The 18,556-nt window shown below is 53.5% G+C and overlaps 1 protein-coding gene across 2 annotated transcripts in view; it reads right to left on the reverse strand.

The window, feature by feature from the left end:
• The window catches only part of PLXNA1 (plexin A1), a 104,586-nt gene that overhangs the window by 34,549 nt on the left and 51,481 nt on the right, over positions 1-18,556 (reverse strand). For both annotated transcript variants that reach the window (XM_054387464.1, XM_054387463.1), the window contains exons 8-11: positions 17,434-17,548; positions 11,842-12,042; positions 3,110-3,206; positions 2,565-2,755 (exon numbers count right to left, since the gene is read on the reverse strand). In XM_054387464.1, the coding sequence (XP_054243439.1) occupies positions 2,565-2,755; positions 3,110-3,206; positions 11,842-12,042; positions 17,434-17,548 (604 nt within the window). The remainder of the gene's footprint in view (positions 1-2,564; positions 2,756-3,109; positions 3,207-11,841; positions 12,043-17,433; positions 17,549-18,556) is intronic.

Below are 18,556 nucleotides of genomic sequence, written 5' to 3' on the forward strand. Positions count from 1 at the left end.
CCAGCTCAGCTCCTGCCCAAGTCCAGGATGGGCGCTCACTGTAGCAGCTGCAGCCAGCATGAGGTTGGGCCTTCCCCCTAAAATGAGCTCCACCAGGACAGCTGGCAAGAAGTGGCTGTTTGTTTGGTGTTTCTAAACGAGTGTTAAAAGCTGCTCTGGCATGTTTGATTCCTCCTCCTCCACGGCAAAGCTGACAAGGGCCACGCGCTGGGAGAGAAATGAGCCCGGGAATGAAATTACATCGTTGGCACCTGGTGCTGGGAGGTCACAGCTGAATAAGGTGTGCAGGAGGAGAGAGCTGAGAAGGACAGTGGGGGCTGCTCAAGCCTCCCCTTTGCCTCTAGCCCTGACAAACACCACTGCTTCTTTGCCAGTTGGTTTCACAGGGACTTTTTTACATCAACAAGCAAATGGCTGTGGTGGGCACAAGAAGTGGGCTCGCTCCCAGCACCGGTGGCTGCAGCAGAACCAGGAGATGCTAAAGCCAAGAGGTTCCCTCTTTCCAGGGGAAGGAGTCAACATTCTGAGGGTCACAAGCAGCACTGGGCAGGACCCCATAGAGGTTTTGAGGGAGCTTGTCCCCGCCGTTGAGGAATGGACAAGTTACTCTTAACTCCAAGAGTGAAGAACCATTGTCATCTCCCAGGCCAGCATGACTATCCATGAAGACACATGCACCCTGGTGGGCTGGGCAGGAAGGAGGCTCCAACTCCTCCTGAAACCACTGTAGAAGACTCTTTTCCCCCACCAACCCATAGTACCCTTTCTGTACTAGGCTGTTCTCTGGAACATTTCCAAGCCTGTCCACAGCCCAGGGTGTAGGACAGGGGTTGTGGGAAGTATCAGGTAACAGGCTGGCTACTGGATGAGCATCACCCTATCACCTGTGCACATCCACATCAAACACCAGCTCCCAGGCACTAACACAGAGTGGCACCCAGGTCAAGCCCACCTGCTACCAGATCTGTTTGCACCCAAAATTATTGCAAAATTTCATAATGATTCAGGGCAGGAGAGCTGCTACCAAGGCTAGGCACCATCATCTGCTGTGTCAGTGCATGCGTGTATGCCTGCAGCCCCAGCCACACAAGCACAAGAGGAGAGGGCATAGCCTACAGCATAGCCACAAGCATGACCTAGTCGCTGTGATCTCCACTCCCACCATACCCAGGACTCCATCTTTGGGAAGTTCATCCTGAGCTTGGTGGGAAGCCATTGGGGATAGGGAGCCCTGCACACAACAGTGGACCTCCCAGTAGGGATGCAGGTTCTAGGGCTTGATCCCACTTTCCCAGGAACAGATCCCTTGTCCTGCCAGCACTCTGCCAGCCCCAAGCAACTCTCTGCAGGCAGTACTCCTGGCAAGCAGGGACACAGTGCCCAACATGGGTGCAAACCCCTACCCACCACATAGCTACCACTCAGGACACTGCAACACCAGCCCACTGTGAGAAGCAGGCAGTGTGGGGAGAAGGCATGACTCATTTCCAGCTTCCATCAGATGAATAACTGAAATCCAAACAGATCAGATCTTGTGCTAAGACTCCAGTAATTAACAGCAGTGCGTCCTAGCCAGCCACAGGTAAATGGAAGGTATCCAGTAGAAATATCCACCAGTCCCTCCTCATGTACCTGGAGCCCAGCCCAGACAGGCACATTAATATTAACACACAACCTTATTAAATAAAGGTCATAAAAGCTGTCAGGAAAAGGGATGACAATGAACTACTGGCCCAAGTGAGCATGATAACCTGAGAGGAAGCAACCTATAGCCACTGCTTTCCCACAATCCTTTGGTCACATGCAGGAGTGGTGGGAATCTCAAAGACAGGCCACTGGGGTAGTTTTAGGCTGTGCCTAGAAAATTTTCCACAGATCTTGAATAGAAAGTGGTAGAATGTAGATAAATTACTGTTGGGTGTAAAAAAGGAAAATAATGATAAATTCTACATAATCCCATTGGACAGATTACCAACATAAGCTAGCTGTGTACACTGACTTTCTCTCTCTTTTGGCTTCCTCACTCTAGCAGATACTAGCTCTGTGCTTCTGCTGGCTTTGCTGACCTTGAATGCATTCTTGATTTGGCAAAGTAGTAACAAATTACTCTCTGCTCTTTCTCTTGTCCCCTGTACAGGGGGGAAGGGAGCAGGGAGGGGGAAGCTGTTGGTAGCTCCCTGGTTTGTCCAGGGGGTTCTTGTGCTGTTTATAAATGGCATCTATATTGTATAATAATTGTAAATATTGTCTACCTTGTACATATTCATTCCATTTCATATTTCAGATTGCAGTTGTGCTTGTAAATACAGCTTCATTTGCTTTTCAACTGAGCTGGTCTGGCAATTTTATGTTGGGGAAAATTTTCAACCCCCAACAGCTCCAAAGCCCAGTGCACAGAGGTGGTGGAGAGAGGATTTTAGCCTTGGAAACGAAAGCAGTGACAAGCCACACTCAGTCCTAAACACCCAGGAGATTTGGCTGCTGCGAGGTGCCACCAGAGAGCCCTACCTGCATCCCTATCTCCCCCCAGCACAGGGCATCACCACCCACCTGTCCCCACATACCTTGGTGATCTTGGGGTCGGTGCAGCGGCTGTTGCCACTGCTGGCGTGCATCCAGACGCTGTCATAGGCCAGGCAGTGCTGCCGCAGGGAGCAGCGCCTCTCCAGCACGCACCAGCCGCACTCAAAGCGTGGGTCAGCCTTCAGGCACAGACCGCAGCTCTCCCGCAGCGCTGAGCACTTATACAGGTGGGCTGCAACGGCAGGAGGAGTGCAGGGGTCAGCACAGCACCCCTAGGCACAGGGCTCTGGGGAGAAGGGCACCCACTCTCATGCAAGCATGCTGCATGCATGCCACCGGCTCCCAGGGGGACAAAACTCCACTGGGAGGAGGCACCAGCACACTGGACTCAGTGTTGAGGCAGAGCTTTGAGTTCTCTCCCAAAGCTTCTTGGAGAAAAGCTTCTTGTTAGAAATCTGTGTGATCAATGCAGCTGGAGCACCACTCCCTCCCACAAGGCACTCATGCAAACTGTGGTCAGGGGTGGGGAAAGGGGGCTGGGAGGGCACTGAGCTGCTTTCCAAACCCTGTCCCATCTCTCACTCACCCTGGATGTTCTGGGGGTTGTCAATGACAAAGTTCCCATTCCAGACCACAGACAAGTTGACTGGCAGGTCACTGATGTCATTCCCTTCATAGAAATACTGCAGGAGAAGAACAAGAAGGTGGCAAAGCCCATTAACCAGTGAGGCAAAATGCCCTGGTGAGGAGCAGAGAGATGTGTATGACCCCATTATGTGAATGTCTCCCATCAACCCAGAGTAAACAGATCTCAGGAGAGCATCCCTCCCGTCAACATATACACTGCACCCACAAGCTGCTCTGCTCCCAGCTCCACACAGTGCTCACCCATCAGTCGTACCCTACTTCAGCACTAGCACCACCACCCAGATGCCCCAAGCTTCCATGTGAGAAGGTGACACCAAGCGGTCCTGCCCCACCAGCTCCAGGGAACTATGAATACAGGCCCCAGTACCCACTGCTGTCTGGACATAGCCATCTCCGTTTGCTCCTTCCAGCCCAGCCAGTGCCTCCTCCTCACCCAAACCTCTCCTCCCTGTCTGAACACCCAAGTCCTAGTCCCAGCAATCCCATCAATATTCCCCACACAGCCCCGGCACGCAGGCAGAGAGGTTTAATCGATACAGAGGCAGGAAGGCAGTCGGAACCATCCCTGACAGCTAATGACCTCCTTCGGCAAGAGATTCCCCGCTCCTCGCCCGGGAAAATGACAGGCGTGTCGGGAGAGATTAAATGAATGATTCATGGCTTCATGGAGTTCGTTAGGGAGCGGCGGATGCGCCAGCAGCAGCTCACCGGCCACGGGCTGGCCACAGCCCTGCCACCAACTCCAGCCTGCCTAAGTGTCACCTTTCGCAGCCCCAGTGCCATACACAAAGGAGATGGCCTCAGTATCTCCTCCAGCTGCTGCCCCACAAAGTACATTTGTCCCTTGCCGGCACCAAGAACTGCTCCTATGGGTCTGCTCTGCTCAGCCACCACCACGGGAGGCAGGGACATGACCCATGAAGGGAGCCAGAGCGCCCAGATGACTGTTGGAAGCAAGAGACACTTGAGTCCTTGCTTCAGCATCAAAGCTGGTCCCTTCTGTGCTGAGACCACCAGGCAGCACGTCCAGCACCACACAGCACCAAAATGGGGCACATGCCCAATGTGAGGCATGGCTATGGCAATGTACTCCTCCCTCAGCCCTACAAAGTGCAAGTGAGAGGCAAATCCTGCTCTTCAGTTTCACCTCTACAGTTTTTGCTGGTGCTGCTACGTCTGGGGCCCACCCCACACAAACACAGGGTGGAGGAGCCCAAAATGCAGCCCATCGCAGGGAGAAGGTCTGCAGCACTGTAAAGCATAAGACATCCAGCTGAAAACTCAACCCTTGGGCACCCAACAGCTCCACCACCACGTCGCCTCTATAGGAAGAGCCTCATCACCCCTCACCATGCAGCCTCTCAGACACAGCACCTCTCATGGTGTTTGCTCAGAGGACCTTCAGCCACACCTCCGTCACACACCATCTTCAACCAGGGCCTCTCCGCAACATTCCCATCACCAGACTTAGGAAGACAGACCCAGAACTGGGCTGGGAGTCCATATTTGATCATCTTCTCCTACCCTACACCCACTCAAGGACATGTCCAACAGGACCATGATGAGGAGCTGTCCAGACTTGCAGCAGCAAGCAGAGGGAGAATGGCAGCAGGAGGGCGCATGTGCTGAGGAGGGCGGTGGCAGTGCCGGAACAGAATTTAGCTGTGTTGAGCCACGTGGCAGCGTAAGTGAAATTGGCATTTTCAATTTGTACTCTGACATGTCTCATCTGGGGCCCTGGCATCTCGGGAAGGCATCCAGCCTGCAGCTGTCCAAAACACTTATTTGCATCTCTCTGCCCCGGCTGCTTTTGGAAATTAGTTCTTCTGGGAGGTGGGTTGGAGGAAGAAGAATAGGGGGAGAGGGAGGGAGAGCATTAACTCTTTATGCACCAAACCCAAGGCAGGAACAGGGCGACTGCACAAGAGATGGCGTCCCTGGAAAGGACACTGTGTTGAGGATGCTGAATTTGCCATGGCATGGAGCTAGAGCAGACAGTGGAGAGCAGACGGGTACACAGGACTGTACAGCAGGAATCAGCAGGTATGAGCAGCAGCCATCGCTCCCGCTGGTGTTTGTGGCAAGAGGATGCAGATATCAATGAAAAACGTGTCCACATCAGTTTCTCACCTGCCCCACACAGGTGGGCAGTGAGTCCACAGTTTGTATGCCATTACTGGTAACTGTGAGGTTCTGGAGCCGAAGTCACGGCTTGGTCATATGTGGGCAGGAGCTGCAGCCACAGTGCGCCATGGCTTAGCCTCCTGGGATGTTGAGATCCATCAGATTCCTCTCTATTTTCTAAAGTACCTCTTATTTTGAGGGACGGTTTCAAAAGGTCTTCTTGCAGCTGCTCTTGCTGTGGTGCAAGCAGCACAGTGCCCTCTTCATCCTCGGGCACAGCCACAGCCGTGTAGGTGGCAGCACCCCCACTGCAACAGCTGAGCAAAGCAGCAGCTGCTTTCCAGCCCTGAAGGCCCCCAGCCACTGGGGATCAGGCAGGGGGCTGGCTTACCAATCTGTCCACCCCGTGGGATCTAGACAAGAGCCCACAGCCAGCGAGTTCCATCATGCTGGCTCCTCCCTGCTTCCAGCTCACATGGTGCTAAACATCCATTAAACACTTATCTGTTATTAACTTCCCAGCTAATCAATCAACCGTGGCTGGCAGCGATCTGGGATGAGCTGTGGGCGAGGAGGCTGGAACGGATGTGAGTGGGGAGATGACCCTAGCCAGGCAGCCCTGCTATCAGACCAGCTTTTGCTCCACAAAGGCTCCTGAGACACCCCCCCCAGCCACGTTAAAGGATGATGCAGCGCAGCAGGTCAGCAGCTCCCGCAAAGCCAAGATCTGGGAAAGGGACATTTGCCCTGGGACCAGAAAACGACAGGCACAGACCCAAGAGCAAACTAGCAGTGCTGGGATGGGAGAAAAGATGTTGAGTGAGTCAGCAGCAGAGATATGAGCTGTCTGGCTCCTTACCTAACCCAGCCAGCCTTTCTGTCCCTTTCTGGAAGAGTTTGCAAGGCAAGCGTGGAAGAGCTGACAGAGGACAATGCCAGCCCCATCAACCTGGATATGGCTATTCCCAGAAAGGCTTTCTGCAGTGATGATTCAAGCGAGAGGACTCCTCACTAAACCTGTCTCAAGGCTCTCCATCCAAGACTTATCTCAGGCATCTTCCCAAGTAACAGCTGACAACCTCATGTGCTTTTCCAATTCACACACTCACCCCCTCCCCATGAAGGAGGATACCCACCAGCTTAGAGTGCTGCAAGGGCTGTGGGTCCACATCCCCTAAAGATTTCGCATTTGGTTCTAGGAAGCCCACTGCTCACACACCAGATATCAGCAATAGGCACTGAGAGCTGCCCAGATCCCCTTTGAGGTGTGGGACTCAGCACTCCAAAAAGCCACACTCCCAGGGCACAGAGCCACAGCCAGCGAGAGGGCACCCCAAAATCTGTGGGAGGATTACAATGAGATGCATTTTGGGATGCTCCTGCAAGCATCATGTCAACTAGCCAAGGCACTAGCCAAGGCACAAGCCCTTTTCAGCCCATACAAGCCAAGGTGGCCCTGTGAGCATCACATCCCTTGCCACAGGGCATCCCAGTCCCAATGAATTGCAGCAGAAGGAGTGCTCCTCTGTCCTCTGTGAGCAAACCCACAAATCCCAGTCTCCCTTGCAACCCCCCTCCCTCACATATGCACCATCCCCCTGGGCTGCATTTCTGGAGGAGTGCTAGGGCTGCAGCTGTGTCCTATTTTTCTGTAGTTGATGACCTCAACTCCTTCCCCTGCACTATGGGGACGGCAGTAATGTACATCGCGTCTCGCCAGGGCTCAACTGCAATTCATCATTATTTTATCTGCTGGAATTTAATTGGATCCTATCAAACTCTCCTGATACTCCCTTTTCACTTTAAACACTGCTGCAGGAAAGATAAATGTAGGCACTGCTAGGACAGAGAGCATGGCTTTGTTGGCAAACGGTGCTGGGGGTTGTGGGCTCCAATCCTGCTTCCCTTTCCATGGCTGGTTAATTAGAGATCCATGCACTGGAGGTACGTGGCGTGTGGGTATGATTTATGTGCCTCCACAAATACACCCTAGGCCTAGTAAAACACTGGCATCCACATAGCAGCACAACTTGATGGCACTGCCTGGCCTCTGATTCTGGATCTCCTTTTGCTCTCTTAACATAAATCTCTTCCTCCCCTCCCCCATCACACATGAGCTTCTTCGCCTGGATTCCCCCTGCACAAAATTTTTTGCAGGGTGTAAGTGAGAACCCAAGACCTTGGGAGCATGTCAGAGCAACACCCAGGCTCTACCACAATAAAAAATCACCCAGAAAAAGTAAATCTACCAGGTCTTGCCTTCCTGCCCAACATCCACATCCAGAGCTGGGCACCTTGGTTTCAGCATCTGCACTCAATACCACTCACATGCCCACCCTGCTAGCTCAGTTTGCTCAGCAGGCACCTCACTTGGTCATGGGAATAAGCCACTTCTGAGTGAACATCCTAACCCAAGCCCCCAAGACTGGCCAGAGGGCAGAGACCTCCAGAGCTGCAGGGTGGGCTGCCCATGCCAGAGAGATTGGTGGGGAAAGAACCAAAAGGGAGCCAGGGAGGTGACACAGCTGCTCCTTGCCACACGGGGCTTTGGTTAAAAGGAAAGGAAAATAATTGAGGCATGAGGCTTAATTTAAAGTGCTGAGATGCAAAGTGAAATGCTCATGGAAAGGAGATCAGGGGTTCCTCTTATTTTTACATTTAAAGGGAAAGAGCAGCTCTGGGGCTATTGAAAACAACATTCTGGAGAGAAAATCCAAACCCTTGGCAGCAAGAAACACCTGTAGCCATTTTGCCAGGGCCAGTACTAAATCAGATGAAGTCCACCAATTACAAGCAGTAGTGAAGATTTGGGGCTGTGATACTTTTCAACAGCAAAACTGTTTATTTTTTGCAGCAATCAGAAAGATGAGCTCCACCGAGGGATGGCAGATGGGAAAGAACAGGCAAAGGCAAGGAATGCTTTCATAGTGAAACTCAGTGACATCACATGCACACAGTAAGACAGGTGACCATTTCTCCATCCTAGGCTGCAAGAAACAAGCCTGGAAATGTCTGACTTGAGAAGATTAAAAGTAACCATTAAAAATAAAAAAAGTTTACTGTCAAAGAATTTAATTCCCTTAGTTAGGTTTGTCTTTCCTTTTTGTTCCTTTACAACATGAAATCCTTAGGGTTGCTTTCCTTTGACAGAGCAAAAAAAGACCAAAGTGAGGAAACAGAAACGTTTTTATTGGGCTTGTTTTTCACCCTCCAGGGATGCATGGGGAACACCAGGCCTGTCTCCCTTGAGTTTGCTGAAGATCTATTGGGTGTCTCAAATGATGTTTATAGTCAACACTCGAACCTTAATGAATGGAGTGCTGAATATTTAAACAAGATGTCCTTTCTTCAAAGTGCTAACAAGTCATTGGAGTTTGACAAGCACTAAAACTAAACAAAAGACCAGGAGTTTTAAGCCCTGGCTTGACTTATTATCCCTCTATTCACGCACAATTCAGGAAAGCATCCCTAATTCCACAGGGTAATTAACCTCTTGTTTAGATCCCATTGAACTCCTGGAAATAAAGCCTGAGTAAATGTCTTCCCTCGAAGAGGACATCTATTCCTCAGTTGCTGGCTGGGAGGAAGTCATCCTTTCCCTATTTCTCCAGTGCCCAGTATCCTCCACACCAGGCAAGACACAAAATCCTAACCCAAAGGATGAACTGCAATGGGAGAACCAGCAGGTCATTGGTGAGTGACTGTGCAGAAGCCTAAAGTGCTATCAACCAGCCAGACGGACTGCAAAAAAAGACAGAGAAGAGACAAGCATCACAGAAGTGTGAATCTGAATCCCCCACACCATAAAGCAGCCTGGCTAAACGCCCTCAAATTTTCAAGCAGATGAGCAGACCCTGAAAGCAAGACAGCTTCTTTCAAGCCAAAACTCTCTTCTTCCGTCTGTGAAGACACTCAGTGCCTGAAAGCCACGTCTCCTGCCCGAGACCATGGCACCACAGAGCTGCTGACACTCCTGAGCTCCTAACACTGCCCACAACACCTCTCACAGGCTCTCCAGATTATTTCCTTTGTTTTCAGGGCATGTCTGGTAATTTTCAGACCACAGGTCCACCACTGGCAGCCCAGGAAGTGTCAGTTCCCTCAGCTCTGCATGGGTCCCATACAGGGCGAGGAGACAGTCCTATCCCTTTGGACAAGAGCTGCAGAGGCTGTGACCCTGGTGCTGGCAGCCACAGCACCCCTGAGGAAACACCTCCCTCCTGCCTTTCCAACTGGAACTTACTGGGGAGAAATGAGTCCAAAAGATTTAAACCCCCACTCTGAGCCCTGTCTTTGTCAGGTAAAGGCTCTGGTACCAGCACCTTCCCCAACATCCCACTGGAGCCATCAGCTGCCACTGCCTGCACTGTGCAGCCGCAGTGCAGCACACACCGTCCCAAACTGCTTTTGAATCCGCTAAGCCAAACTGCAGGGTAAAGAATTGGGCAAGAGGGAACTGCCAGCTCTGCCAGTTGCAGGCAGAAAAGACTTGGCAGGAGGCTGAGCTGGCTGAGGGGCTCGTGCCAGGCAGGGGCTCACAAGACATCCCTGCAAAGCTCGGAACCAGCAAATCACCAGGAGGGATAAAGGTCTGCAAGCCAACATCCGCTTCTGCCATAGACTTTCTGTGCCCCAGGCAGAAGCAGTTTTAGCTCACAGGTGCTGATGCAGCTCTGTGCCCAGACAGGGTCCCTGTAGGCTGGGCTCTCTCTTTGGCAGAAAGAGGCCACATTTCTTCCACACTCTGCAACAAGGTAATGGTTCCTCCAGGCCATTTCCAGCTGCGGGCCTTCCAGCAGTGGGACCAGGCATGGACACACTGCAAAACAGCCCTCAGACAACCAAACAGGTACCCAACATAACTGGCCGTCTCTTGGGACAAGCACGGAACAGCTGACCCATAAGATACCTCCCACGTGGCTGTGCTGGAGATAGAGTGGTCAAGCTTGGCTGCCAGCAGTAATGAGACCCCAGTGAAGGGATCCCCACCACCGTGATGTCTCTTTGCACACAGCCATTGCATTTCCCTTGAAACACTAACACCAACCTGTGCTGGTGATGGGTAAGACTGGGTCCAGGGGCAGAACTGCATGATGAAGCCCTGATGAGAGTCACTATTAAGATCAGGGACCAGCAGCCAAGCCAGCTCCACTGGGCAGCTTCTTTTCTTCCCCAAACAGAGTAGCAAGACCACAAACCTTTGCTTAAACTGCCTCTTTAATGGCAGCAGAGTCCTGCAGACACTGTTCCTGTCCTGCTGCTCTCTGGAGCCTGCACTTTGTGCCACTGCCTGCATTTGCCTCCAGGTCAAGCACAGTCCCACCACTAACATTTCCAGCCAGCAGCTCAGGACAGGGACCACTTCTGCTCTTTGCAAACTGCATGTCACCAAGAGCGAGCCTCTGCAGCACTGCATCTCCAGCACTGCTGCTGGGAGCAGGAGGCAGTGACTCAGGATGCTCGCCCTGCTCAAATGCTTCACAGCCCCAGGAAGTGCTGGAGGCAGGAGGGAGACAGGGCTCATCTTCAATGGTCTCTAAATGTCACTCGTGCCACCAAAGGGAGCAGGGATTGGCGCTGGTGTTGGGCTGCAAATGAGCTTTCACAGTGTGAGTGATGGAAAACAAATTTTAAAAGGATTAAACAAGAAGGAGAAGGGAGGGCTAGCTCCATGCAGACAAGGGCAGGTCGGTGCAGAGCTCAGCAGAGTAGCTGAGGAGCTGAGCAATGGAGGAGCTGAGCAAAATCTGTTCCCAGGGGGTGTTCTTAACACCCTGGGTGAGTTCTCTTATGGGTTGGGTACTCCTTGCACAGCAAGAGGCACATACACAGCTCACTGAGGGGCCACCAAACAACCTCTCGCTTAGTGACAAGAGAACCAGAGAGGGCAGACCAGGCAGAGTTGCCTGCAGAGAGAGCTAAAGTGACAGAGCTGCAGGGTTCAAGGACAGAGAGGCAGGGAGCAATGCACCAGCAGGGCCTGGGGATGGAGAACAGGCAGGCAGGCAGGTGGTGGGATGAGGTAGCTGCCAGGTGAAGCCAGAGATGCAGAGGGGCTGCAGGGGAAGCATTCATGGAGCTTGTAGGCATGGCTGCATGTGGGGAAGCGTATGCACAGCAGGACACAGAGAAGGTGTTAGCTCAATCTCCCTGTAAAGGGGTATGGCTCGGTGTCAGGGGGAAGCAAAAGCAGGCAGGGAGAAGGATGCGGCAAGGCTCTGGCACATTCGGGCCAGCTGGCTCCAGCCCAGGCAACTTTCTTCAGCTTTCCAAAGCCAATTTCCTTGGAAGTGCTCCTAAAGCCTGGCGGGTCCCCCAGGACGGCTCTGGCACTGATCCTACCCAGGATGACCCCAAGCAGCAGCCTTCCCACACACCTGGGAGAAGCAAGGGGAGCCCACCTCACACCCCACAAGCACCAGAAACCCCCACTACCTGCCCAGAGAGAGCACAGCCAGCTGTGCAACCAGCCAGGGAGGTGCCAGGGCAGGGCCGGAAGGAGCAGCCTGCCAAGGCAGCCGGCGCCCAGGCGAGCCGGGCACTCACCGAGGTGTTCTGGCACTGGATGCTGGTGCTGTTGAAGCGCAGGGCGGTGACTCGCGTGGTGCTGCCGGGGATGTGGAAGATGCACTCATAGTTGCGCTGGCCAGACTGCGGCTGGGGCAGGTTCTTGGCTGTCAGGGTGATGGGCTTCACTACACCCACAGGGATGTAGATCTGGGTGGAGGGCAGGATCTGGGGGCAGTCCTGCAAGGGAAACAAGAAGCAGCTGGTGAGAAGGGAACACCACTCAACACCCCTGCGACCCTCCCTTGCCTGGCGGGCTGGGCAATGCTCTGCCAAAATAGCACCCTGAGGACAGGCTGGAGTAAATCTTTATGTGCAGCCAACCCCAAACCAGCATCTCAGGGCTGCTCAGAAGACAGAGATAGCACAGAGGAAACTCATGGCAAGGCAGCGGGATGTTTTCCACAGCTCAGGTTGATCCAGGTATGACGTGGGGAGAAGATTCAGCTGTGGGACCTGAAAGCACTGCAACAGCAGCACATATTTGGACAAAACAACTGATACCAAGATGGGCTTTAACACCATCACTGCAGTCAGGAGGTTTCAGAGATAATGCCTACTGGCCTATGCCTTGCCAGGCTACCCTCCCAACCCTCCTGTTTCTCTTAACAGCCTCCATTCCTCTTCCTTCACAGGTAGACAGAAAAGCCTTTTCACACTTTGACACTGCAATGTGCTTCTGCAGTGTTGCAAAGAACCTGCTCTGAAGTGAGTTTTGCTGCTGCTGCTTCTATCCATGACCAGTTCAAAGCAGCATCACCCCAACTAGCCCAGCTGCAAGCTGCCCAGAAGACAATGTATCAATGCTGGTGAGTCCAAGCCAGGGAAGAAGGCAAGAGCAAAGGGCTTACCACGACCTTGCTAGGTCCTGCACTCCCCAAGGAAGGAGCCACTGAGAGGGCAAAGCACTCAACTTTTAATAGCCACAGGCTCCCAGCTGCTCCAGGGAAGCTGGTGAGCCCTGTTGCAAAGCACAGGGGAGAAGAAGGGAGCAAAAATAAATGGGCTCAGGCAGCAAAACAGCTCCATGGCCCCAGCGGGAGCCATTTCAGCAACAACAGCCTGATGCAATCCCACGTGGGCTTTGCCAAGCCAGGCAGAGGTCTCACACCTATGGCAGAGCCTCCTGGAAGTATCAGCCTGAAATAATATCAAGGAGGAATAACGTGTGCTGCAGTGAGCTGCTCCGAAAACAGAAACGGCAGCAGCAGCACTGGGGGTGGACACAGCCACTCTGCTGCTCTCATGAGGCTCCCCATGACCGTGGCTGCAGGGGCAGCTATTGCCTAAAGGCCACCAGCAGCCACACGTGGCCAACACTGCCCAGCTGCCTCCTGCCACCCCACAGCCAGCTGGGCCACACCTTGCCCAGCACCAGGCTTTATCTCAGCTGGCAGGATTAATCTAGCAGAATCACTTTCCAATGATGCTGAGAAATGACAAAGAAACTGTTTCATTTAGCAAGTATTGACACAAAACACCAACTCATTTTACTCTTTAGGCTTCCTGGTTTTCACAAGCCTGTATTTTGCAAAAGCATGATTTCGGAGGGAAGAAACTTCATCCCCAAAACAAAGCAAAAGCAAAGAGGAAAAGTGGTGCCAGCCCCAACCTGGAAATGGTGAGGGGGCTGGGACAGTCTAGGGACCCTTGGTGCTGCTCTGCCACCACCCTGCTCCATACCACGGCTGCCCCTCTGCAAAGGGCTTCAGTTGCTCCTCTTTCAGAATTAGCTCAAAGCTCACAGCAAGGAGCCCCCACACACCCACTGCTGTTGATAACAGCTGGCACCCACCACTGCAAGGCTCATGGGCTCCCAGTTCAGAAGTACTGATGAGGGAGAAGTCCCCACCTGCTTGATCCCTCTCCACATTGCAGGGGATCCCACAGGTGGCATGCACCTTCACCTCTGCAAGGATTAGCTCTCAGCTCACTCTCCAACACCTCCACCTCCCTGTTTTTCCTGTAATTATTGCTGCCAGCCCAGCCAAGGCTGTGGGTGAGTCCATGTGAGACCAGGCAGCGCAGCAGTGCTGTGCATCCCTCTCCCCATGCAGGCCAGGAGCTGCTTTTGCTGACTTGCAGTTTGAGCAGAGTCCCCTCGTGACGTCACATGCTCCGCATCTGCAGGCAGAAGTGTCTCATCCAGCAAAAATGTCAGCCTGCGCCCAAACAGGAAGCACCTGGTGCTGGTGGGCGCCCAGGGTGCCCAGAGGAGTGGGGGCACTGGGACAACTCATATCCCCTATGAGCAATGCCAACCACTAAGGAAGCTTGCTGCAGCACTGCCCAACACTTGCATCCCTTGGAACGCTCTGCACAGCCCCTGGAGCTCCCCGTCCTGCTGCAAACAGCCCTTCCTGCAGAGCCCCAGCCCCAGGAGCAGAGAGCTAGGCAGGAATGGGACAAGCAGAAAAGCAAGACCCCTGAGGCACACTTTCCCAAACACAGCACAACTCGGATAGTCTCTGTTAAAACTGGTTTTCCAGCTGGAGGAGAACGTGACAAAGCAGGCAGCAAGAACTGCTGCAGGAGAGCAGATTTTGGAATGGGAAGCTCCAGCTTCCACCACTGATCACCCTGCAGCCACCACTGAGCACCATGAGCAGGGAAAAGTGAACAGCAGCCTGTGCTGCTTCATCACCAGGCAGAGCAAGCCACAGAGGGGGACTATCTCTGGAGCCCAGGCTTCAAGCCACTGCAGCCAGCAGGCAGGGACATCCTTCCTGCTGCCACTGTTCCCAGGCACATTTACACGAGTGGTGGCTCCTACCCACGCCCTGTTCCTCTCCTGCCAACCCTAGAAATCCAGGCAAACATTCCTGGCATACCCAGGGCAGAGTGCTGTGGGTCACTCTTCAAGTGTTCCTACCAAACAGCTGCTACTTTCCTACCCAGGAAACTATGGTGAACCACCCGTGGGAACCAGGGGAGGCAGAGTTAAGCACTGCTGTTAACGTTTGCCCCTGCCTCTTCTGACCAGTGCCCACCACACTACAGTCAACAGAGACAGACCAAATTCTGCTTAAAACAGCCCTCCCATTAGACATCCTCCCACAGAGGACGGGGCTGGACACCTATCATTAACTTGTCCAGTGGTGCCATGGGTTGGCACTCAGTTCCCTTGCCCACCACACTGAAGATCAGGATGGCTGAGGATGGGAATGGGATGTCTCATGATGCAGCTTGCTGCCCAGACACGCAGCCCGCAGCAGCAGCTGCTCTGAGGGTGTCTGACCATGCTGCTGGGAACAGCCAAGGCCACACCAATGTGCAAGCAGGCTGAGCCAAGCACTCCAAACCCCAAGCCAGGCACCACTCCAGGTCCCAGTGTGGTCAAAAGGTCTGCTGTGGGGCAGGCTGCTCTGGAGTGAAATGAGTTCCCAGGCAGCTGGTTTGTGGAAGAAATGCATGAGTCCCAAAGATAACATCCCTGGGAGGTTCAGCCAGAAGCTTTTTGGGTTTGCCTGGCAGGGAAGAGGGAAGAGCCCAGCAGCCTTCCATGCCCTCAGCAAGGGGACTGGGCAGAAGACAGCCACCAGGATCCAGTGGTCTGGACACCACATGTGTTTGCAGAAGCAGTACCAGGGCTTCTGGGACAACTGGGACAGGCCCATTCATCAACAGATGTCTTCAGGGTAGAAACTAGCAGAAAACATGTTACCAAATCCCCCCTCCTCAAGAACCCATGGGCATGTTACATGCTCCTTGCACTTGGATGACAATGCCAGGGAGGTGTGGGAAAGTGCCAGAGCCTGGAGTTTGGCTGTGTGGTGGAAGGCACAGTGCAAAGCCATCACTGTGCCATCTGAGATGCTGGCAGAGGGGCTGCAAGCATCAACCCCACCTGTCCACACACAAGAGTGATGGCTGGGTTTTTCCATCTCTTCCAATGCACTTGGCTGAGAAGCAGCTTGACTCAGCTCCATGGTTGGACTAAGGATCACAACAAGAGCCCAGCATGGCCCTGTGCAGGGAAACTATCATCTTCTGCAGGTCCATCAATTCCTGAAGTACCTGGAGGCTCCAAACCAGGGAGCATCCAAGAAGCTCTCTATGCAGGTTGAAAAACCCAAATGTTCCCCCACAGACAGAGCAGCTCTCCTGGGTGAAGTAGCAGGTGCTCTGTTTTTCCACAGGGATGTGGTGGGTTGACCTAGGCTTGACACTTGGCCTCCAGTCCAGGTTGACCCACACCACAGGAGCAGAGAAGCCATGCAGGGCTCAGCCTCAGTACATGGAAAGAAGCTTCTCCATCCATCCCACCCCTGGCACAAAATCAATTAGTGTTGCTGGTGGCTGGGCAATGGCTGAGTAATGGCCCAGCTCTGCCATTCTCTCCTGTGAGAGAGTTCTCTGAGTGATGAGAGAGGCAGAGAGGGGAAATTAATTGGGGTGTCTCCGCCACAGAGGGATCTGTCTGACTCCATGCGTGCTCCCAGCCCAGAAGCAGGGGGACACAGGGAGGACAACAGCCCTGATCAAGAAGGACACCCATGAGCCCATAGATCTCAGAAGACACTAATTATAGGGGATGGCAATTCACTCAGAGATGCTGCTCCTCCCAAATGGGGAGATACAGAGGCAGGCTTCCTCTCAGTGCCAGCCAGGACTGCAAATACCTCGAGGGACATCTCAGTTGCTTGCCTTCACACATGGTCTATGAAGTGCAGACAAGCTTTTCTTGTTCACCATTGCTTCTGGGGACCAGTCCTGGGCTGGGAGGTTGCTGGGACAACAGCTCTGCCAGAACTGAGAGACCAAACTTTATCTGAGATGATCTGGGCAAATGCTTTCTCCAGGACAACATCCACTTGAGCTGTTCTCATGAGGACAGCATATGGCTTTACTCCCAGCAAACCTTTCCTGCTGGGCCTCTGCCAGAGGTATTGGGGAACCGAAGTTCCAATTACAGGCCCCTTCCAGGACAAGGACAGAAGAGAAACTCTCCTTCCAAAAACTCTCCCTTGTAGATCCAAGCCAGCATTTACTGTACAGCCAGCAGTTGCTTGCCAAACCTTCAGACCCAACCCAAGCAGCCAGAAAGGCTACAAAAGGCTGGGGACACTAGGACCTTCTGCAAGCACCCTGTCAGTGACAGGTTTCCCCAGTGGGTGGCATGGATACTGCACAGGATGAACCCCCACAAAAGAACACATTTCTTAGCAAAGCATTCGAGAGGAAGAATGTTTGAGGTGTAGCAAAACCGTTTGTTTTATGGATTTCAACCTTCCCCTCTCTGAAAACAAGTTGTTCTGCAATGACAGTTCAAGCTTGCTCCCTTCAGAAACATCAAAGGAAAATGCTTCAGCGTCTCTGCCTTTGTCTTTCCCTTCATTCAGCCTAAAGTGCTCTGGGCTGCACTTCCCAAGCAGCCTCTCCGCAGCAACACAGCCTCTCCCCGCTGGCATTTCCCACCCCTCCTCTGCTTCCCAGGCAGCCCTAGCACCTTAGGCAAGGTGGTGGGAAAGGTTTCCAATGCAGTTTGCTCTCTTCTAAACACATCCCTGTAGGGCAGCAGGCCACGACAGGACTGGGGCAGGAGAGGGAAGCTGGCTGACGTTGCCTTACCTCAGAGAGCTTCACCCGTCCCTCCAGGAAGGAGCAGTCAGCAGCATTGTGGGTGCAGATGTGGCGGTACTTGCACCAGTGGCAGGGGAAGGAGCCGTTCACACAGGACAGGCAGCTGCAGAGAGAGAGAAGTGGGAGGGGTTAGGGCAACAGCAAGGCAGGGTCCATTGGGGCACTTCTCGGGATGCTTCGGCAGGACAGCATCTACAGGCAATCCTGTATGCCTGGGTAGGAAGGACCCCTCACGCGTGGGGCGAGAGCTGTGAACCAGCAGGCTGGAAGGCGAGCTGCCTGCACACGCTGCCAGGTTGACCCACGGCAGGGTGAGGGGAAAGAGCCGTTCCGGCACTGCAGGGTCTGTGCCCCAGGCACGGCGGCTGCGCTCTCTCCTCTGCTTGGCAAGCTGACCCTGCCCGCCCCGCGACTGGGCGGGGGCCGAGCTCCAGACTTTGGGAGCTTTATTTGGGTTCGTTGAAAGGCGATTTTAGCGAGAGGCGGCCGAACAAGGGCTCTGCACCGCAGGAAAACAGGGGAGAAAGGGCCAGATTAATGCACACTCATTGAGAGGAAAATTATAACTGGGGAAAGGTTGGGTCAGATTAACATTTCGGGACTGTAGCGCCTTTCAGCCGCTCACAATAGGTTGTGTGTGACCCCCTCCCTCAGCCCCCCGCCTCCTCAGCCCTCCGCAGCCGCGCCTGCGTGCCTGTGTGTGCTTCCACCCCCTCTCTCCAGCCTGAGATGCTTCTATCTCCCTCCTCAGCCTCCTCTCCAGGCTCTTTGTGCGGTGTGATCGCACGTGCTCCCCTCTCCCGGAGGATGTACTCAGGCTCCGGGGGATGCCGGGGCCCCCGTGCTTTGCTCTGTACCTCTCTTAGCAAAAACCCCAGCTCCAGAAAGCCAATGCCTCTTCCTCACACAGGAGAGGACACACAGGGTCCCCTCTTTGTGCAACCATTCACACAAGCAGCACCCCAAAAGCCTATTCCCTTACAAACCACTTCCCACTAAAACCACACCCTCTCTGCACCATGAGGCATCCCTATTTGCAAGTGCAAGGGATCCCACCCACCCCACAGCTTTTGGGGCCCTCACCCTTGTGCAGATGGAAGGGGCTGAGCCC

This window comes from Indicator indicator, chromosome 15 (assembly GCF_027791375.1).
Source record: "Indicator indicator isolate 239-I01 chromosome 15, UM_Iind_1.1, whole genome shotgun sequence".
NCBI classification, from domain to species: Eukaryota; Metazoa; Chordata; class Aves; order Piciformes; family Indicatoridae; genus Indicator; species Indicator indicator.